At 41.8% G+C, this 22,059-nt stretch overlaps 1 protein-coding gene across 1 annotated transcript in view; it reads right to left on the reverse strand.

The window, feature by feature from the left end:
• Nucleotides 1-20,734, reverse strand: part of Sdc2 (syndecan 2) — a 96,955-nt gene extending 76,221 nt beyond the window's left edge. Inside the window, exon 1 of the mRNA XM_041637720.1 lies at nucleotides 20,187-20,734. Coding sequence (XP_041493654.1) covers nucleotides 20,187-20,246 — 60 coding nt within the window. The 5' untranslated portion in view covers nucleotides 20,247-20,734. The remainder of the gene's footprint in view (nucleotides 1-20,186) is intronic.
• Between the last annotated feature and the right edge of the window lie 1,325 nt (nucleotides 20,735-22,059).

The raw sequence follows: 22,059 nt of genomic DNA on the forward strand, positions 1-22,059 counted from the left end.
AATTTAGATAATTTGGTGACAGAAGACTTCTGAAGCAAAAGAATTATCTTTTAAAAATTCTTTTTTTCTTTATTTTTTGTTTTTTTTAGTTGTTGAAAAAAATTTCCATCTCCTCCCCATTTCCCATTTCCCTCCCCCTCCTCCCACACATTGCCCCCTCCCCCCACTCCTGTCCCCCTTTCCCCCTCCTCCCCACTCCATTCCCCCTCCCTTTCTAGAATGAAGAGCAGTCCAGATTCTCTGCCCTGCGGGAAGTCCAAGGTCCTCCCACTTCTATCCAGGTCCAGGAGGGTGAGCATCCAAACAGGCTAGGCTCCCACAAAGCCAGTTCATGTATTAGGATCGAAACCTAGTGCCATTGTCCTTGGCTTCTCATCAGCCTTCATTGTCCGCCATGTTCAGAAAGTTTGGTTTCATCCCATGCTTATTCAGTCCCAGATGTTTTTATTTAGTTTTTTCTTTTAAGCTTTCCCAAATCTCTATCCAAATAACTTTTTTAATATTTATTTTTATTACCTTTTATTCATATGTATGTGCCGGTGTAAATGTACACCACGTGTGGATGGATCCTGGAGACCTGATTGGAGAGCTGGGAACCAGACCCAGGGAAGCAGTGCATCCTCTTCAGGTCTGAGCATCTCTCTACCCCAGCTCCTGCATCTTCTTCAGGTCTGAGCATCTCTCCACCCCAGCTCCTGCATCCTCTTCAGGACTGAGCATTTCCCCACCCCAGCTCCTGCATTCTCTTCAGGGTGGAGCATCTCCCCACCCCAGCTCCTGCATCCTCTTCAGGTCTGAGCATCTCTCCACTCAGCTCCTGCATCTTCTTCAGGTCTGAGCATCTCTCTACCCCAGCTCCTGCATCCTCTTCAGGGCTGATCCATCTCTCCACTCCAGCTCCTGTACCCTCTTCAGGTCTGAGCTTCTCTCTACCCCAGCTCTTGCATCCTCTTCAGGTCTGAGCATCTCTCCACCCCAGCTCCTGCATCCTCTTCAGGACTGAGCATTTCCCCACCCCAGCTCCTGCATTCTCTTCAGGGCGGAGCATCTCCTCACCCCAGCTCCTGCATCCTCTTCAGGTCTGAGCATCTCTCCACCCAGCTCCTGCATCCTCTTCAGGTCTGAGCATCTCTCCACCCCAGCTCTGTCATTTTTCAATAGCACATTCTTTGTTAGATTTACTCACTAGTGAATGCTTACAATTTTGAAATATTTTGAAAAACGTGTTATGGAGACTTAAGAATCCATACAAAATAAATTTCACTCATAAGTTATGTTTTAGAATTTGAAGACTTCACAAAAACAATGGGGGAAGAAAAATAACTTTGTAAATCTCCTTTATGGTTTCTAGACAGTTATCTGGAGAATGGGAAAAGGTTTTTTTTATACCATAGAAGTGATAAGCACCAAGCTGCTTCTTCTTCAGGTTCTGTCTCCATCTCCTGTGGCTTGGTTCCCAGCAGACATCTGCCAGTTTGTGCCTGCAGAGCCTGGCAGTTCTCAGAGAAGACAGACATCATTGCTCTGTTCACAGACTCCACAGAGAGTGGGTTTAGGTTGAGGTTGCTGAGTGTTGACTGGTTTTATGTTTTTATGTGAAAAACATTAAAATCAAACAATGAAAATCACTGTAACAAATCAAAATAAGACGAAGTGTGAACACATTCTGACTAAAAATTAGAATGGGTCTCCTCTAAATGGTTCTACTTGAAGGCTTTGAAAGACTTCCGATCAAAAACATCCAGTGCATTAAAGCTAACAGCTTAGGAGGGGAACCACATTATTTCCAGTTATTATTATCACCATATTAATGGACCAGCTACCAACAATTAAAAACCCATACCATATTGCTCAATCCCTAAAGGAATAAAATCAAAACATGCTGTAAGAATATACAGATACTTTACACAATTAACTCTAAGTAAAGCAATCTGTCTTCATGTCCATGAGAAGAAACAAGAGTCAGAGCAAAGTGTTGAGGTGGTTTCCCCTCCCAACTCTGTATCAGTATTTTATAATTGAAAAGAAAGTAACCAGGAAACACTTCAAAGATCACAAATATAAGTTTCCATACACCATAAAATAAAATAGATTAGAGAATTAGCATTTTAAATGAGTGGGAATATCTTCAGATCGTCATTTAACTAGGTCCTTGTTTCCTAGCAGGGACAGGTCAAGGACACAGACCCATCATACGAACCACTCCAGAAAACTCTACAATGCCTCCCACATCAGAGAGAAAAGAAAAAGATTAAAACTATCATCAAACCAATTAGTTGGTTGTTGCTGTTTGCTTTAGAGTTCTGTTGTTTATAGGGCTCACTCTGCAGCCCAGACACCTCTAGAATTCACTGTGCTGCTCAGGGTGACCTCAAACATACAACAGTCTTCTATCTCAGCCTCCTAAGTGCTGGAATTACAGACATGCCTACTGTGTCTGGCTACTTCATTTTTTCTTTCCTTTTTTCTTTGTTTTTATGTTTTCTTTTATTTTTGAGATTTGAATAGAATTACAAATCTTTTCTTTCCTCTCTCCAAGCTTCCTATAAACCTCTCCTTTCTCTCTTTCAAATTACTGACTTCTTTTCACATTAGCTATTGTTACATGCATATATGTATATACATACATATTTCTAATTATAACCTACCTGTTCAGCCTACATAATGTTACTTGTGTGTTTCTTTTCAGAGCGGACATAATCCTTGAGCACTTAAAATCTTTATATCCCGTCTTCTGTGATGTACCCTGAACCTTAGGTGTGGGTTTATTGTTGTTGTTGTTTGTTTGTTTGTTTGTTTTGTTTTGTTTTAGATGTATCCATTGAGACTGGGCTCCACAACTGTGTGTTTTGATTGGTTGTGGTTTTCTGTAACAGTCTCTGTCTGTTGCAGTGACAGGAATAGACAAGTCTATAGACACAAGGTAACATAATGATTACCTAGACCTTGATATGAATGGAAGAAATGATTGATAATGGGCATGTGAGGAGGGGTAATGAAAATGTTCTAGATTTGATTGTAGTGATTGTTCTTACAGAACTCTAAATATATCAAAATATATCAAAAGCCACATAATAGAACATTTTAAAAGGGTGAATATTTATAGTAGTTAAACCATATCTTAATGTATCTGTTATACATTGTAGACACTTATCAACTGTGAGCATAAAATATTACTTGACAATTATATCCTATCTTTTAGGCATGAACAGTTTCCAGATAACAGAAATTTTTCGTTTTTAGCTCTGTATCAAATTTTGCATTTTGTAGAAACTCTTAAAAGTGGAACTAAAATTGTTGACACACAGGTGAGGCTTGCCAGAAGTCATCCCAAGCTTTCTATTTCTTAGCCTAGAGCAGTGAATCTAAAGCATCAGTGTGTTCAGACAGTGCGGAATAGAGAGTTGGAACCATGAGTGTGCATCTCAGCAGTGTGAGAATGAACTGGGGTGAGCGAGGCACCTTCAGAGCATCCTGGGTCTACAGGAATCTTGGGTCTGCTAAGCCAGCACCTGCAGTGTACGTTATGACTACAGGTGAGCTGGGTTTTCTTCTACCTCTAAGAATTCTTGCCATCAAGTTTGTGAGCATTTGGGAAATTTTCTAATGGAAAGGACCTAGATCTATCAAGCTTGGTAGAAGAGAAGCTTCATCAACTCCTTGAGGCTACCAGAATACAGTCCTTCTTAGCTTGTACAATCACTCATATTTAAGAAAACTATTCCATTCTAAAAGATCCAGATTATACCCAGTAGGTAAAATTCAGAGTTTAAAATGTGGAAAAAGCTGAGGCGAGGGTTATCAGCTATGGAGTATGGACAGCTGGCCCTCATATCTCAGTTGTCTATTTTCTCTTAACATATATACATTTACCCTGTATAGTGAAAACTTTGCCACCTATTCCAACTTGTACTCCCCATATCAGAAGTTCCCCCCATCCTGTCTGAAAGGAGATACACAAAGAGTCATCTCGGAGAGGTAACGTTTAGTCACAACCACTGAATACTAACTGACAACTTCTTGGTTGAAAGGAAAGAGAGGAAAATGGGATGCAAGGCCAAACTGCACTGGGATTTTAGAGAGCTTTAATGCACTTGGCGAAAGTGTTGGACATGACTTCCTTAACGAAAAGCAGAGCCATTGCATGACCTTTGGGCATTTGGCTGCAGAAACCAACAGGAAAGCAAAAACGAGGCTGTGTGACTTGACAACGGTCCCAGTGGGCGAATGACAGAAAAACCAGCCTGTATGAACTCTAGCCTATAGGCCACCAAAAATAAAGAAGGAAACGTGGGGGGAAAGTACACTAGAAGAAAGAGAACGAGTTTAAAAAGTAGTTCCTACCCTTCTTATTTAAATGGTGTTTATCACAGAAGTCACGTAAGCCTCAGACGGAAAGCTTAGCTTGACGGCCCACGGCACAGAATGAATTTGGAAGGAATACTGTGGCAACACAAGGGAACTACGACTACCTCCCAAAGCCCCACAGGCTGGACAGTGGCCTACCCGCTACACTCCCGTATGTAGTGCCTCTGATTGACCCCTTTGAAGGCTCTTTTCCCTCCTCATCAAGGCCACTCTCTGAGTCATAGCTTTGCCTCCCACCAACACCCCCAGGCTCTTGTTTCTCTGATTCGCATGAAAGAGCAAAAAATTGACTACTCCACATGGTAGATGCCTGTCAGAATCACTTGAAGGCATGTCAAATTTCAATGGTTATGTTTCCACCAAGCTAGACATTTGGCATTAGTATAAGTAGTTCTTAAAATCCCACAATTCTACTAAAGACAACAAAATATTCTTAGCCTCCATCAGACCAAGTCATCAAAAACCAAAGTAAAATGCATGTTAAGCTACTCAGTGTACAACTTCAAACTGCAAAAACAACAGCATCTTCTAGGGCTACAAGGGACTGATCTCCACAGCCAGAGGATGGACCGTATCTCCTCTGAAGATCCAAAACGAAGCGCCGTCCACACACACACACTGGGCTTCAGCCCTCACTGCCCAGTTGCCTCATCCCTCTGCCTGTCATTTAGAAAGCTCTTCCTGTGTCCAACCTAAATCAATCTTAGAGATCCCTGCCACTGCTTCACACCAATATCCAAGAAAACGGAAGATCCAGGGAGATAAAACGTCCAAGCAGGTCATCTCATCAGCCTAGTAATTTTTATTACTGTTTTTTAAGTTTCTAGTAAAATAAAAACCAAAGATGCTACACGCATAAAATGCTAAGAGGAAAATATCTTTTCATTCAATAAACAAGACAGTTTTAACTCAGTGAATACTAAACACATCTGTAAAAAGTTTACAGTATGGAATTTGCCTGAACCCTCCGGGTTTTCTGTCTCTATTTGTACCTCAAGGCACAAAACAACAAAGGCAGCCTGGTAAAGACTCACAAGAGTAGTTAATGCTCAAAGGAGAAAAACAGCAAACGCCAGGAGGCATATCACAACTGTTCCCTTAATATTTATTAAACCAACAACAGTGTTTGGGTAAATCTTATTAAGAGAATACACAGAGTTCTGGCAAAAAAAAAAATCAGTTTATTTATATCAGATGTGCCTACAATCCCCATTTTTATGAAGAGGACAGTAAGTCTTCAGTCGAAAGACTTGGAAATGGTGTATTATTTGACTATTATGTATTGCTATTCATCACTGCAGATGTCAAAACTTTCTTTAAAGCATTACACAGTATATGTTAAACCACTTTGACTGGAAATTGTAAGGGCAGCACTGCCACCCTGGCCTTATAGCTGAGAGCTGTACAAGAGTAAGGAAGCGCTTTCTGCCTAGTCTTTGGGTTGTTATGTAAAGAGAAATGAATCAATTTAAGTCACTATATTTGAGGACCTTTTCTTAATAACTTAGCTGTTACCTTCATTGCTTTCCAGACTGGAAGGGATGCTAATGAAGAAAGCCTAGCTGAAAGGGAGATCAAACCTGATTACTTGAGATCACATTATCCTTCTACACCTGAAGCGGCACAATTGCACCCTTCCATTTTGTGAACCAAGAAGTGCCGTGGTATTAGCCCACTTCAAAGTGGGGTTTTCATTATGTGCCCCCACAAGGATCTTAGCGGCCATTACTCAGTTCACAGTGACTGACAGACTGCCACCGTCAGAATGCTCCGGGTCCTTCTAAGGAACAACAATGAAGCTGAGCTTTGCTCCTTGTTGGTTGTCTCTGTGAGTAACTGCCAGACAGAAGTCAAAACAGCTGTTCTGCCTCCTCACCAAACTTGTAAATTAAAGGCATTCTAGGGGTTGACTTCTATAAAGCAAACTCGTTATTTCTATAAAGCCGCTTTCCACAAACTCTAATGTGTTCTTATGAGTCACTAAAATTCTTGTTAAAATGCAAGCTGCGATTCAGTAAGTCTCAGTGGAGTTCCAGATTCTGGATTTCTAACAAACTCTCAGATGATGCTCCTGCTAGCTGGTCTAGACCACATTTTTGGTAGCAAGGTCCAAAAGCACTGGCCTCCAGGTCTAAGGATTGCAATCTCTTAGACAGCTGCAAAGACTGAAACCCTACAGCCAGGAACTCTCTCTTAATACTGTGTGTGCTGTCAGTGATGAAAGCCAAGGGTCAGCTGTCCTCCAAAGTTAGCTTGCAACAGAATCTTTCACAAGGAATTTTTGTGGTTCCTAGCACACAGCACCTTTCTGGCCATATGACTACATTTAGACCAATGGGAAGTAAGGAGAATGAAGTGTGGGTGTGGAGGGAGGCACAAAATCTGCATCTCACACAAGTTCATGACTGAGGAAGATGTTGCTAGCCCACATAACATAGACTGCCACTAGCCCAACGCTGGATATACGAACTCATAGGCCTCAACATCCACTGAGAAAAACACTGCTACATAATAGTTAAATTTAATTCTCTGAGATGTTTACTGACCTATCAGCGACACAGTGGAGAGGGAGGGAGAGGGAAGTCCCATTCCCACTCACTTGACTTTTAAGATTAAGTTACACTTTAGCTTGATATTTCTTTTGAAGTCACATTTAACCCTATCATCACCAAAAACTAAGCAGTAATATTGAATATCACTCTATATACATGAACTTAATGGGTTTCTAAGCATCCGAGCCACCACAAGCAGCTCATAACTGCAGCTTTCTCAGAACATTTCTCTAATTTCAACTAAAGGACAGATATACATGGAGTAGCAGTTTCTAAAAGGTTAGCATTTTAATGCCATCCAGCAGAGAAAATTTTAAAAGCATTGACAAATCCAGAATTTTTATGCAAGGTCTTTCTTTTCTTCTTTGTCTGTTAAAGATATCCCTCTTTTATTTAACAGATGGAAAATTGTAGTTTTTAGGGTTGAATGAGGGCAAACATGCTCCCAAATTAGATTTGTGAACAAAGTAAACTATGAATAGATTTGATAATGGGCTGCTGCTTTTTGCTTAAGCAAGAACTAAAGACAGTTCAGATACTTCAGATGTTCTCAGCACAGGCTGAAGCCCTCTCTTCCTTCTTTGACGGCAAACAATGGCACTGTGTGGAAGGCAGCAACTTGAGCCAGGTCCGTGGTATGAAAGTTAAATGCAAGTATCATACAAAAACAACCTTGAAGTCCTGTGTATAAGACTTAACACATGATCAGTGTGTTCAGACAAATCCTAGCATCCATTCCAGGCAAACAAACACACAAGCTCTCCACTCAGAGTATAGCTTGGGAAAGTTTTGTTAAGTTGACCAAACGTGTTTTCTGCTCCAGAACAGAAGACAAACATCCTTTGTTCCTCCAGGGGAAATCTTTCCTCAAGAATGTAAATGTTTCCATTTTATGTGTGTTCACCAAATGTGTGTGCAGGTACGTGTGCACATAGGGGTGAATCTTCATATGGAAGCCAGAGGTCCACCTCAGGAGCCATCCACCTTGTTGTGAGGCTAGGCTGGTCAGCCTGTGATCCCAGTGCTAGGATTACAAACACATGCCATTGAGTCTGGCTGTTTTTAGGTGGCTGCTGGAGATGAAACTCGGGCTCTTGTGCTTGCAAGGAAGGCAGTTTGTGGATGGAACCACCTCCCCTGTTATTATTTTGTAAGGACATTGCTTTGTTTTTAAGACAAAATTAATTTCCAAAGGTGCCATCTTTTGTCTCAAGAACTCTCAAATATATCACAACTCAAGGAAACAATGATCAAGAAGTGCAGCCAGCAGATACACATTTCAGTGAGGGAAGAGAAGAAGATGGAAAAGAACAATACCAACCCTTCTTCCTAAACGCAGGAGCCTGGCACAGTCATTAGATTCCTGGGGCTTGAAGTTCTGCCTGCCAGAGGACCTCCTAGGACAGAGAAGACCAAAGAGCCATCTCAAGCAAAGATCCTATCTTGTCTAAGATAAAACTCACTTAAGGGGTTTCTTTAAAACTAACAGCTGGGCCCCACCCTTGAGGCCTAGATGAAAAGGGCACAATAAGAAATTAAAGTCTCACTCTGAAGCCTAGGAAAGCCCAGAACTCATGTTTTCTGCTTTCCTAAGCCTCTTGAATGCTAGGATGACAGGCATGAGTCAGCAACCTCCAGATGTGATACTGTATACCACAAGTTGAGAAGAATACTCTGAACTCTCCACTCCCAGATGAGAAACCTATTAAAGTTAAAACAGTCCCTCCTTCCACCAGACAAAACAGCCACACAGAGAAGAGGGAAGCAGAAAGGGGGAAAGTCATACTTGGCCTCTAATGCTCTTACCTGGTCAGCGACACCCTAACTCCCCACCCCATCTCTTGTTCATAGGACACTCTTGTCTGATGAATCTATTTTATGAGCCATCCATTTCCATCACCATAAGCACTAAGACTGCAAACGTCATACAGGATAGTTTTCTAAATGTTTGGCTTGCCAGCATTAACTCAGAACCATGCCAGCAACTCAGGAAGGTGGCCACTGTGATGAATAACCTTCTTATAAATGTGAACACTGAGGTGTAGATAAGTTACATGACCTTTCCACATCACAACCAGAAACTTGCAGACCTAGAATTTAAGGAGATTCCTACTGAGTCTTTGGGATGCAGCCCAGTAGTGAGGATGTGTAATTCACATGGCCCTGGATTAAATCTTCAATACCCCAAACAAATAGATTTCAGTGAAGTTTATCCCTTAGCTTCCTGACCACCAAAGGGAAGCATGTAGACAGAATCTATCAAAGCAAAATACTACATGTTGGTAAAGAACTCTGAACCCTAATGGCCGAAAGAATTAGGCTAGTCAGGTGATTGAAGAAACTGGCACATTGCTATGGCAGCCTGAACCCATGAACTCAATTAAAAGTAGGGACACTTGAAACTTTCACTATGCTCTTGAGAGACTACGGTAGCAGGACAGGGCTTTACAGCAAGTCAGAAACACCGAGGCTCTAACTTGGGGGCAGGGAGTGTAGACTACAAATTGGCAAGTCACCCTTCCTGGAAGTCAGGTGACAATCACAAATAATGAATGGAAAGTATGGATCACAATCCTAACCCCAAGGCAGGAGAGCAGAGATAGTCATCTTTCATTTTATTGCCCTTCAATAAATTCGTTTTCAAAATCATCCCACAAACTTCTTTTCTGTAAAGCTGAAACAAATGCACTTATATGATACAGTAATTTAGGAAAGCAGTATTTGAGAGGAAACTGTTGAAATAAAGGATTTACTCCCAATGTGGGCAACAAGAATAGAGCAAAGAAGAATCTTCACGTGGGCCATGGTCATGCTGGATTCTCACCTCCTGTGTAGTGCTGACATAGTGTAAAAAATCCAAGGAATGCTCTTTATCTCTCTACCTACAATAGCAGCTTTTTCCCATCAGAAAAAAAAAATGCAGTATTAATTCACAAGGGTTTTGCATCTAGCCCTGATTCTTTTATCTTTACAGTATCCCTATGATTTATAAATCAACTTGATTTCAGTCCCCATCAATCTGGTTCTCCCCAATCCCTGGGGTCTTGTCTCTTCCTTCCACAACTAGTGAGAAGGTTCATGAAGGAATTAGCTAGAGTACAACTTTGCTAGAAATAAGTGAATTAGCTAAATATCACCTTAAATTATTCATGTTACATAAAGCATGAGCCATACTGATGCTGTATTTGCATACAGCAATGCTCTGTTGGTATTTCAGTTCTTCACATGTGTGTCAGAACAGTAACATAAGGAATAGCAGAGAAGCCAGAAAAGAAATCCTTGATGGAAATAAATTAAAAAATACTAGTAGGTCAGATAAGCTAGGTTAACATAGAATTCTATGTTTAATGCTATGTCACTAACGATGATACCTTAGTTGATGTATTACATACTAAATGTCAAATCCAGGGGCCTGTGAGAAAGTTCAGCAGAAAAAAATGATTACAGTCAAGTTTGATGACCTGAGTTCGATGATCAGCACCTATATGGCGGAAGGAGAAAAACAACTCCTAAAAGTGACCCTCTGACTTCCACACACATGCTAGGAATGAACATGTATGTATGTGTGCACACACAAATCCACCAAATCCATGTTAAAACAAAACACAACCGGATGTGATGATACATTCTGATGCTATTATCTCTAAGGAGGCTGAGGTAGGAAGATCACAAAGTTATAGGCCAACATGGACTACATGGTAAGACTCTGCCCCCACAAAAAAATTAACCCATTAATATTTTAAAAAATAACTATTCCAGCTCCAAAATCCACTATCGTTACAAGGATTAAAAAGGAAAACTACAAAAGATTAAGTAACCAAAATTGAATAAGAGTTGACTGAAAGAAGTAAGTTCTAAGTCAAAATTTGGTTTAGTCTGAAAAACTAATCAAGAGCTAGTATATAATGATGAATGTTAAGTGTTAACAGACCAATTAAACATAAAACTTAATTCAATAACTAATCAGAATAATTACAAAATCTAATCAAATATAATACAAACAAATCAAAATATCTCACTTAGATAAATGATGTCAGAAGTGGGACATGAATTTTTAATTTACTAGTGAACTTAATTCACTTGGCGTTTAGAATTTAAGGATCCAGTGTTTCTTTCTCTGAGCAGTTCACAATTATAAACTCAAGAGTTACTCTCAGCTTTCCTGTCTTAATGAAAGTTGTTCTGTAGGTTTTCTGTGTGCTTTCAATGTAACTCAAGAAAAATGGTGGTGATGACTGAAAGCAAAAATGGAGCTCAGCAGTGCATCTTCATCTTCCCTGTCCAAATAAACAAATGGCTGGTCCTATATTTGCGACAATGCATGCCACTTGGTGTATGTCACAAGACGCAAGTGAGAAATGCAGAAATGCAAGGCGTGTCCACACGTATTTGTATATATATATTTTATAAACTTTCATCAAAGACTATTTCGGAATCATAAAGGTTAAAGAAAAGTAAAACAAACATGTTTAAAATGCCAGCTATAGGTCAAGTCTTATGTTGGCTATTAATCTTCAAAGCAACAAAATATAAAGCTAATCTTCAAAGTATCAACATAGCAAATACTATATATGCCTCAGTTTTACATTAAGAAACAAGTTTGGAAGTGGTAAGAAACATCTCTGGGTCACGTGGATTTTAAATAGTGACATCAGAGACCAAACTGTGATTTACAGAACTCCAAAGCCTTAACATGATCTCCTGCATTCATCTGAATTCAGAGAGTGCACTGGGGGGACCGGTGATGCTCAAACTAGAATTTCACATGAGTTAAAACAGATGTGGTGCAGCCCCGCCTTTGGAGGACTACCACCTACCTGTCACTCATACAGTAAGACTGCTGCCTAACAACCTAACACAGTGGCCTTTTGTTTCCTAAACACGTCAAGTGAGTTAAGTCATTGGCACAGATGAACTAACCCTAATATAGTAAACCTTCCATTTACCAGAATTTAAGGACCAGTGTACCAAACTTTTCTGTGTGCTTGTATCAGATGGTTTTCTGCATCTGTTGAGATGACCATACTGTTATCCACCTTGAAGTGTTAATAACTGCATTGCTTTCCTGATGTCAAAGCATTCCTTGGGTAGGTCCTATACGAACTCATACTGTTCTTTTAATGAACACTGTGATTGCATGCAATGTGCAATACATATTTAAAATTATGGCACCAATGGGCCATAAAACTGATCTATAGATTAGTTTTCCAGACTTTGACATAGGACAGCGCTAACCTCATACAATGGGAAAGAAGAGACTCCAATCACATCATTCTCTAAGCTCTGGGACAACAAAAACTTGCTCCTTGAAGCACCTTCAGTACTGACTAGTAAAGCCCTCCATGTCTGTGGCCTTTTCTTTTTGAGGAGGAGAAGGAGGCAATTACATATTCAAGCTTAGCTGTAAGAAATAATCTGCAAGATTCTTTCAAGCCCACTAGCTAACATTTAACAAAACCTTAGTAAATACCACAATAAGGATATTAATATTATTTATCAACTTTACTCTGATATTTCCAATTTAAAGCACTGGTGTGTGTGTTTCTCATTCTCTCTACAATTCCATCACACACACAACTCTGTGTGTAGTAGATGGATGGCTGTATAATGTACAGATATATAAATTTACATATATAGTCTTAATATAAACAGCAATTTACTGTACAAGTTTTCAAATCATAATTTAAGCTATATAAAGCCCCCCAACTTAGTTATATTTTGAAAATACATTTTTAACACCTACATGAGATTTAATGTGCATTGGAGCCTTTGATCTAGTCATTATTATTATATATTTGGTTGTGTCCATTTTTTAAACTATTGTAATCAGAGCTTCAATGAGCCCATTTGAAAACACTGTTTTCCCAGCTATGCTCATTCCCTCTGGACATATCTGTAATGGTGAAAATCACTGCCAGGGATGGACTTTTCACATCTAACACTTACTTGTTTGTCCACTCCCAGTGAGGAGCCTTTCATCAATCAGAGAGAATAAATGATGCATTTTCTCACATCACTCACTTTTAGAGAACAGCTTAGTATCAGTGTTTCATATCTCAGCATAGAGATGATGTACCTCAAGATGGAAGCAACAGAAAGTTACAGAAAGCTAGTTCCCTCTCGGTTAGCGCTTACACATGAGCTCATGAAGTATGTTATGTCAAGCTCCTGCTCCTTAGAAGGCAGAAAACCAGGAATTATAACTAACACAGCACAGAGCATACATATGCCACTTACTAAAAGAGCCTATCTATTTTACCTCACAAAATTCAAAGAAATTATTTTAGCATGGTTCATTTTACAGGTGACAAAAATCAGCTCAGAGATTAATAAATATGCCCAATGTTACAAGGTAAATGTATTTTCTACCACAGGTTAATCTTAGCTCTAGAGTCCTGGCTTCGAGCCAGCCTACGAAAGAGCCTGCTCATTTCTCATTCTTGCTTATATTCTCCACATTCAGACTAAACTCCAGTGCGGAAGACGGAAAGAGTGGAAGGCACAGCCTATGGCCTCCTAAATGTCGTTAACGAGTCACGCTGACCCCTAACTAGAATGAAAATTAATCCCACCCCATCAACTGGCCATAGTGCTACAATTATATTAGCTAATAAGCATAAAGAAAACCACCACAAGCTCGGCCATGAGTATTCAGAGCAAGTAACCAATCCCGGTACATGATGAATGCCGTATTCAAGTTAACAGGTCACCGTTGGCTACCGCAAACAACTTACCACTCTGTATTGTGAGAGGATTCCTAGCTTCAAAAGTAAACTCAGAAGCGTTTCACTTTAAAACCTATTTACCCAGTAAGCATATATACTGTTCAATTGTTAATTTAAAAATAAAGTTTGAAAAGCTCACAAATTATTTGGCAAGGACTTAATTACTTATTTAATTACTTATTGGATTAATCTAATATTTTCTCAACAATACCCTGAAAGAAGAGAAAAACACTAAATATTAACAGCAGAGAGCTTCTCCAGTTCAGCTCCACCGTTTTGTTGATGCCCACAGGGAATCAGTCCTTAATAACTCACATGTGTACAATGCCCCATGTGGGCCTGTTCTGAAGAAGTCTTACCTTCATTTTATTTTTCTTTCAGTTCTAAGAAAAAAAATACAGCAAAAAAAAATATATTTTTGGCTTTTTGTAACTCTTTGTAATTTTCCCTTAATACTTCTAGATTTTGTTCCATGTGACATTTTCCTGTGGCCCACTGTATTAGTGCAGGCTCAGGGTCAGTACTATTGGTGTTGGGTGTACCTGGACAATAAAGAAAGAAAAAGAAACAACAAAATACTCTGTAGAGATCACACAGTCTCTAGATCTTTGTAACACTTTTCATAAAACATATTCAACTGTAAAGGAAAGAAAATTGAAAGCATGTCTTTAACAGCAGTTTTCTCAGCTAGTAGGCCAGGGCATTCTTCACTCTGGTCCTAAGAAATTTAAATGGAAACTCTCCATTGACTACAAGGGTCTCTCCTTTCCCAAGTCTTGTCAACTCTTTGAGATATTCCAGGAAAGGACAGACATTCACAATTCCATTCCAATTCTGTCCCTTGAGTTCAAAAGCACCCTCTCCCATACTTGTCTAAACTCAATCTGTCCTAAAAACAGACTGTTACCAGTGTTATTGAGATTTTCTGCTTTTAAAACAAGGTATCTCAGGCTGGAGAGATGGCTCAGGGGTTAAGAACAGTGGCTGTTCTTCCAGAGAACCTGGGTTCAATTCCCAGCACCCACATACAGTTCACAACTGTCTGTAATTCTAGTTCCAGATGATCTGGCACCCTCAAACATACACTGCAGACAAAACAATGCACATAAAAATAAAAATAAATCTTTAAAAAGTTCTAAATCAACTAAATGATCTCTTCCAAAGCTAAAAACATAGCAAAACAATGTATCTCTATGTTTCCTGTCTGGCTTAGAACTCACTATGTAAACCAGATTGCCTTCACACTCACAAGACATATACCTGTCTCTGCCTCCCATGAGTTGGCATTAAAGGTGATATGTATATTTAATAATAGGACCTGAAGCTCAGATGGCTAAGTGGAGAGTTTCCCCATATTTACAACCCCGAAAAAAGGAAAACATTCCCTTTCTGAATCCCAGGTCCCAGCAGCACACAACACATGACTGAGGCCTAAAACCTCTGAATGTATGGTTGGTCTCTCTATCAAGCTGAAGAATACAGGACTAAGGGTAAACAAGCACAACTAACATGCCGGACTTTGTATCAGTGTCTTGTTTACCTTCTGGCTTTCCCTGTCATGATAATGAAGCTGAGGCAAAAAGGACACAAAGCTGCCAACTGGCCCAGGCCACATGGAGCTGGTGGATTCAGAGAACCCCAAGCATACTAGCAGCAGAGAGCTGAGCAAAACTGAGCTGGAGAAAAGTGCCCATTAATCCTTGTCTGCCCAGTACTTCAGCATCCATGCTGAAAGTCTCACAATCCATAGTGGTTTATCAGGTCTTGGCTCTATCTGAATTCAGTGCTGTGCAGAGCAGAGTTATAGGCACCACCCTTCCCTTCAGATGGTGCCAATCTTGGTATGAGATACAAAAGAGGGTAAGCGACCTTAAAGAACACTTCACGTAGTATCTGTATTCCATAGCCAAGAACACAAGCCAAGAGACAGGAAGAAAGTCACTTAGGGCTTTCTGCCATTCATAGGCACACTTACTGCACCCTCAAGACAGTCAACATTCATGTTGCAAGATCATTTTGAGGGTCCGAGTCACTCACACAGATGCATTTGTAAGTGGCTTGGAGCGTTGTATTTTGTGTGAGCTCTAACATAACGAAAGAATGGCAAATCACCGTCATAGGAACCCAGGCCTGTTGGCCTCCCAAAGGCAAACCACTTATGCTTTAACCCAGCCACAGCTAAGAGGTCTAGAAGGACTACAGGGCAAGCCATAATTACAGAGCAACCTGTGATTCCCAGGGGCAGCTGACTCATTATAACCATCAGAGATGCTTTGTAAAAGATACAAATTATTCCACCATTCTCACTCACTGAGGCTCTGACTGTGTAAGTTTAAGATAAGCCTCTAAGATCTGTAGTTTTACATCCTTCCAGTGACTCTGTCGGTCTGTTGCGGAGGTTGGACTGGAATAATCATGCAAAGCTATTAAAGCCTAGGTCTAATGCACAGAATTCTAAAGGAGGAATGTTTAAAAGTCAGCTGTGTCTAAGGAATGATTACAACAGTGGCCAGGAAGGAGTAACCAGGAAGTGGCAGTAGCATGGAGCAGCTTACAAATCTGCCCAAGGCTGCAGACTCCAAACCATGAAAAGTACACAAGGGAGTTTCTGGACCACAGGCAACATCATCAAAGTGATCAAGGGCAAACCACAGAGCAATTCAACACCAGTCCAAGAATGGTAGCTACATAGCTACTAAGAAGACACTGAAGATTTGCAGGCTTAATCCCAGCACCTAAGCACCTAGTAGGAAGAGTCGCCTGCTGGGTAAATGGTGACTTCATAGGCAGGGTATAGACTGGAACCACGGTGAATGAATGAATCAAGGGTTTCTTCAAAACTCCTGTCGGTGGACTAGAATTAAAATGGTGTGGCAGACTAAAAAGTTAAAACAAGACCACCTTGTTCTCAGTAAAAGCTCTTCTTCATGGTGTGGGCTTTCTTCTGAGGTTTATTTTGGTTCCTACTCCATGAAAGAATAAGGTGTCTTTCAGATACTGGAATGTACTGTTGGCACAGGTATGAATGGCAGGCCTTCTTTCTGCCCTGGGAATGACACAATGATGGGTGAGATCTTGTAGTTTGGTTTTCTGGCAGGGGAGGAAGGACAGCTTGGTGAGAACCTCAGCTGAGAGGACCTGCTGGGTCACAGCCAGCAGACATGCCAATAGCACAATGGCTTGACTAGACTTGTTGTAAACCTTAATTAATGGCAGAGCTGGCTAAGCTCTACATAGCCAAGTCAGCCTCCAGACAGATAGTTTCCAGAAGACTCCAAGTTACCTTTGGTCGGGTCTAGTGTGTATGGTTGGGAGCTTCTAGAGGCTTGAAAAACAGATCTTGCTTTTGGAAAAACTAGCTGGCATTTCAAAATTCTTTCTCAACTAATGATTATCTGAGGTGCCATTTGAATAATTATGTACATAGTCCACTGGTAGGCTGATTTTTCAGGGAATATGACCTTGATCTGAACAGCACATAATGCATACATGGATCAAAATATCATAGGTCATCTCATAAATATACAAAAGTACTATTTATTGATTAACATGTTTAATGAAAATAAAAGGACATTCCAGTCCCTATAAGCAAGCGTTCCAAGACATACTCAAATTTCTTCTTGAACACCCATCCTCCGAGCTTTTCCTTTTAAATGAGAGTCTACTGCTAATACTGAACTGAGAGATAAAGAGCCTTTGTTTTTTGTTTCTGTCAAACTCTCCAGCACAAGTAATTTGTCCCATTAGAACGGACAAAATACATTTTAAAAAAAGACCGCTAAGAACTATAGTATTCCAACCTTAACTTCCTTTCTGGTGCAAGCTTTCTAGAGCCCGACTTTCATAATGCCTTTTGGGATAGCGCATAGCTCCAAATGCCTTGAGAGTTTCTTTTAATTTACACACATCTAAGCATGTTTATAAAATTCCACCAGTTCAAAATGCTTCCTTTCCTTAAACATATTTCCAGTTCAAATTATATGTTTATAGAAGTCTGCACTATATTATTTCTAAAGATAAACAGTCATGTAAAAAAACGGACAGAAAACCTAGCAGCACGTCACTGCTGCCCCACTCAGCTGGCCTCTCCCTTCACATCCTCCCGGCAGCGAAAGTCCTCAGCTGTCAGTGGGAAGCATAGATGGATCACTAGAAACAGGCGTCCCTGCTGTCTCTATTCAGGAGGGGACCCCTAGTTCCTTTCCCTAAACAGTTTTGAACCTTAGTGCCTGAGACATTTCTCTACCCTCTGAACTAAGTATAAAACTAAAGAATTCACTAGCTGCCAATATTTTTCCTTCCTTGCCAAAAGAATCTTTGAGGTCAATCATTAGTTGTTAAACCTAGGACACCATTGCAGTTTCCAAATTAAAATACAAAGTTCTGAAAATAATGTCTTGTAATAGTTAACCCTTTAAAAGTTATATCTTTTGAGTATGGGTATATTTATGCTGCTCTAGGTGAGGCAAATAAGAGACAGGAAAGCAATATAAACGGGCTCTTAGCGGTCTGGGTTTTGAAACAGCTTTTACTGAGAAAGACTGACTCACCTCCCAACAAAGGCACTATGTAGGATTCTCAAGTTGACATTTTAAAAATATTTAATCACCCTTTGAATGACAGTTCAAGAGCTCAAAACATAATCTTTCCAATAAAGCTGTTCACTTGGAAAACATTCAGTTCTGGTTTGAACTGAGAAAATGGTAGAGCCCCAAAAATAAGGACGTTGAGAGAAATGTGGCAGGGAGAGGAGACAAGCAAATTTCAGAAAACAAACAAAAAAGCAACAAAACCCATTATCCGTTAAGGAGCTATCAAACCCACACAGAAACTCCAAAGGGCTTTTCTTCCCAGGAATCCCCAAAGAGGAACATTTCCTAGCAAATCTCTGAATGGGGTGCTGTAAAGAAAAGGTCCCCCAACTCTACAGTTTACAGGGAGCTGCTCTGAAAATAATTTAATTAAATTGTTCTGTTGCCCTATTTTGCAACAGATGAGCAATGTTTTTTTTTTCTTAAACAAACACAAAATAGCTCCCTTTTGGTTTATAACAAGCTGAAGTTCAGAATTAATCGGAAGAGATTACTAATTCCAACGGATTAAACATCATTTGCCAGTGAGAAATCCCATAGGTCTCAGAGCTGTACTTTCACATCCCAATAGTTCAAATACAGTTTCCAATTCTAAGTTCCCCAGCCTCTCAAACAATGTACAGCGACCTTCTGATTGGCACAGCATCTCGCGCCCACCCCCCACTCCCAATCTCAAACGTCCATCTTCTGCTGGATGCCAAAAGGTTTCCCAATCCCTAATTGCCTAGGGTCAAAAAGGAGAGACTTCCAAGCCCAACTAAAGATATACAGTATTTTCAAAGGGACCTTTCCATTAATTCGAATTGGACAAGTTACAAGAAGCCAAAGCAGTGGTGTAGAGAACAAGAGGAAAGGAAAGAGCAGCATGCTTAATTGTGAAGGAAGCCCTGGGGCTGCAAGCCAATAGAAGGTGCTTTGACTTCCATCTGCCAAAACAGCTGCAGTGGCCCAGGTAGAGGCCACCGCACAAGTCGCGAGCCTGGAAGGCATTTACCATTAGAGGGCGTTCATTGGGCAATTCCAGAAACAAACTCCAATCCCAGAAAGGAAATCTCGAGGAGAAATCAAATCCCCACAGCCACCAAGAGATGAAGCTGGCACTGGAAGAAGACAGTCTCTCTCACAAGAGTACGAGACCCACTGGGTCGTGAGGGTGGCAGGAGACAAGTCTTCATTCCCCAAAAGCCAGAGGTTCTGCGGACCATAGCAATGTCACAAGTGCCTTCACCTTTCCATTTTACGACATTCCAATGCCATCGGATTAAAATTTCCTCTCTCCCCTAAAGCCCCGGGCCTCTCTCCACGAGGAGGGCTCGTGGAAGACACCAGAGGCCAGAGACCTGGTCCGTTTCCGAACTAGACCACCGACAGTGTCTCCACGGACTGTGGATGTCTTGCCACAGCAACAGGGGGCATCAAACAAATGAACTTTTACAAACTTTCCTCTCCCCATACTTTCTTTCTCCCTAAACTTGCTTTCAGTCAAGCACAAAGCCTGGAGTAGAGGGTCTCGAGCAACAGCCCCTCCCCGAAGTTTCCAACTCATCCCTGGGGCTTGCCCAGTGCCAGAGCTTACAGGATCCTTTCCTGCCTTAGCGGTGCTCTCACGACCGGCCACTCTTAGCCCTCTGTCCTTCCTGGACCACACCACAAAATCCCCTGAGACCGAAAAGTTGAGAGTGACTTTAGGAGCCTTTGAGATGCAATTATTGTGCCCCCATCCCCGAAGACATGGGCTAACACTCTGTAGCAGCTCAATTCTGCGAGAGGTGAAAGGAACGGACCAGGGGTAAGCGGTGGAAAAGCAAGCTCATTTGTCTCGGCAGATCCTAGTCAGCCCCACGTCTATGGATGGGAGATCCCCCAGGTGGCGCTCCCCAATTACCCGCTGGCTCCTTTTCTAGCCTGGGCACCCAAAACAGTGCGGGTCCCCGGCCTGGCTCACTCACCGTCTCAGCCGACACGCAGGCCATCAAGCCCAAGGTGAGCAGGATCCACGCGCACTGCATATTCCCCCGGGGACGTGACTCGCAATGAGATGAAACGAAGCACAGGGGACAGCGCAGGGAGCCTAGAGATATCTGAGCTGAGCCGCCGCAGGAGCTCGTCTCGAGCTCGGGCTCAGATTCCGGGCGTTAGCTGTCTCCTCTGGCGCCTGCTACGGCTTTTGCGCTGCGCCCTGGAATGCGGCGCCTTCTCACTTGTTGGTTTCTGCTCTCCCAACCCGGAGTTGCTGCTTCGTGAGGCTGCTTCTCTGTGCTGGTTCTGCTCGCCGGTGTGCTTTCACTCCGCGGACTCGGTGTCCGGGTCGTAGTGCAGTCTGATTTGAAGCAAGCTCGAAAAAGGAGCTGCCGCTGAAGTTTGGGGTGCAGAGCGGAGGGGACGCGCGATGTGCGCGGCCTGAGCTCCGGGAGTATCTGAAGAACAGCGCTCCGGGGCCGGGCTAGTGGCTTGGCTGCTGCGCCCCTCCTTCTGCGCGCCTCCGCCTCCCGGGTCCTCCCCTCGATTCCGCCCTCCACCCCCTCTGCGTCCTCTCCCTGGTCCTGCTCCGCCTCTGCCTCCTCCGCCCCCACCTTCCCTCTCTTCCACGCTTGCAGCTCCCGGTTCCTCCTGGCGACTAGGGGAGAGGAGGCGGCAATGGCTCCGGGATAAACCCGGGAGAAATTCTTACAGGATTACACTGCGATTGGCAGCTTCCACAGCCAGTGGGAGACCGCGACTCCGTGCTGTGGCTGCCCCAGGAACGTGCCTCAGCAAACCTCAGTACTCTTTCATTTTCTAGCTCCCCTTTCCCCTTCTCAACGCCCTCTCCTCTCTTCACCATCTCTTTTCCCTTCCTTTTCTTTTTCTTCGCTTTAATTTTCTGAAGAAAAATCGGTAAAAGCTGATGGGCACACTGAGCCTTTTCTGCCTTGTGAGGATTAGGTCACTATAAAGAAACAGCGATGAGAGTCGGGAAAATGAGAAAGTTTATAGATTCCTTTCAAGCAATTACAGTGTTCACAGGTCACCAGATCACGAAAATTGCAATCCAGAAAAGATAAGAGTGCAACAAGTGCGTGTTAAGATTATCCTCGACCCCCCCCCCAAAAAAAAAAAGCAGAGGAAGGGGCATCCAAAAACACAACGGCTCCAAAGCTCAGCTTCATAAAAGGTTTAAAAGCCATTTCTGCCGCCCACAGTTTGTGCTCACCCCCTATGCACCCCCTCAGACATCTTCTGAGTTCAGTTACCACATAGTGTGTTTACATACGGAAGCAACAAATAGGGATGAAAAATTAGAGATTCTAGAAAATAGCAGATGAAAGGAAAGTTCAGAGAAGGGTAAAGTCGTTCCTGGCTTGAAGAAAAGAATGAGTATGCATTCCCTGCGTGGAGGAGATTGACCTGAAGTATCAGGCTTTGCCTTGCAGTCCAGTGAGGTGCTGTGCTGCAGAACCAGGCAGGCACTGACCCTTATAATTTCTACTGCTGTTTTCCTCTTTGATTTAGGAACCGAATGAATTGTGAATCAATTTTCTTCTACGGTACCCATTCCCAGAGGATGGGGACTTTTCAGATTGGTGGCTATTTTATTATCATTTGGGATACATTAAAATTACACATTTACTATGTTGTAGGTAAATACTACTCCAAAGCTCAAGCCATACTATATAAAAGCTGTGCCCCTTTAAGACACTCATACATAAAGATACAGCCATGAGGCCATAGCCATTTTGGAATTCAGAGTAAACTGTGGTCACATCTTAAGTGACTGACTGTTAGGATGTTTTGGTGATAAATCACTGTTATAAATCTCAAAGGAAAACTTAACAGGACAAT

Source organism: Microtus oregoni, unplaced genomic scaffold (genome assembly GCF_018167655.1).
Source record: "Microtus oregoni isolate MIOR12 unplaced genomic scaffold, Mior012 000053F_ref0000044, whole genome shotgun sequence".
Taxonomy (NCBI): domain Eukaryota; kingdom Metazoa; phylum Chordata; class Mammalia; order Rodentia; family Cricetidae; genus Microtus; species Microtus oregoni.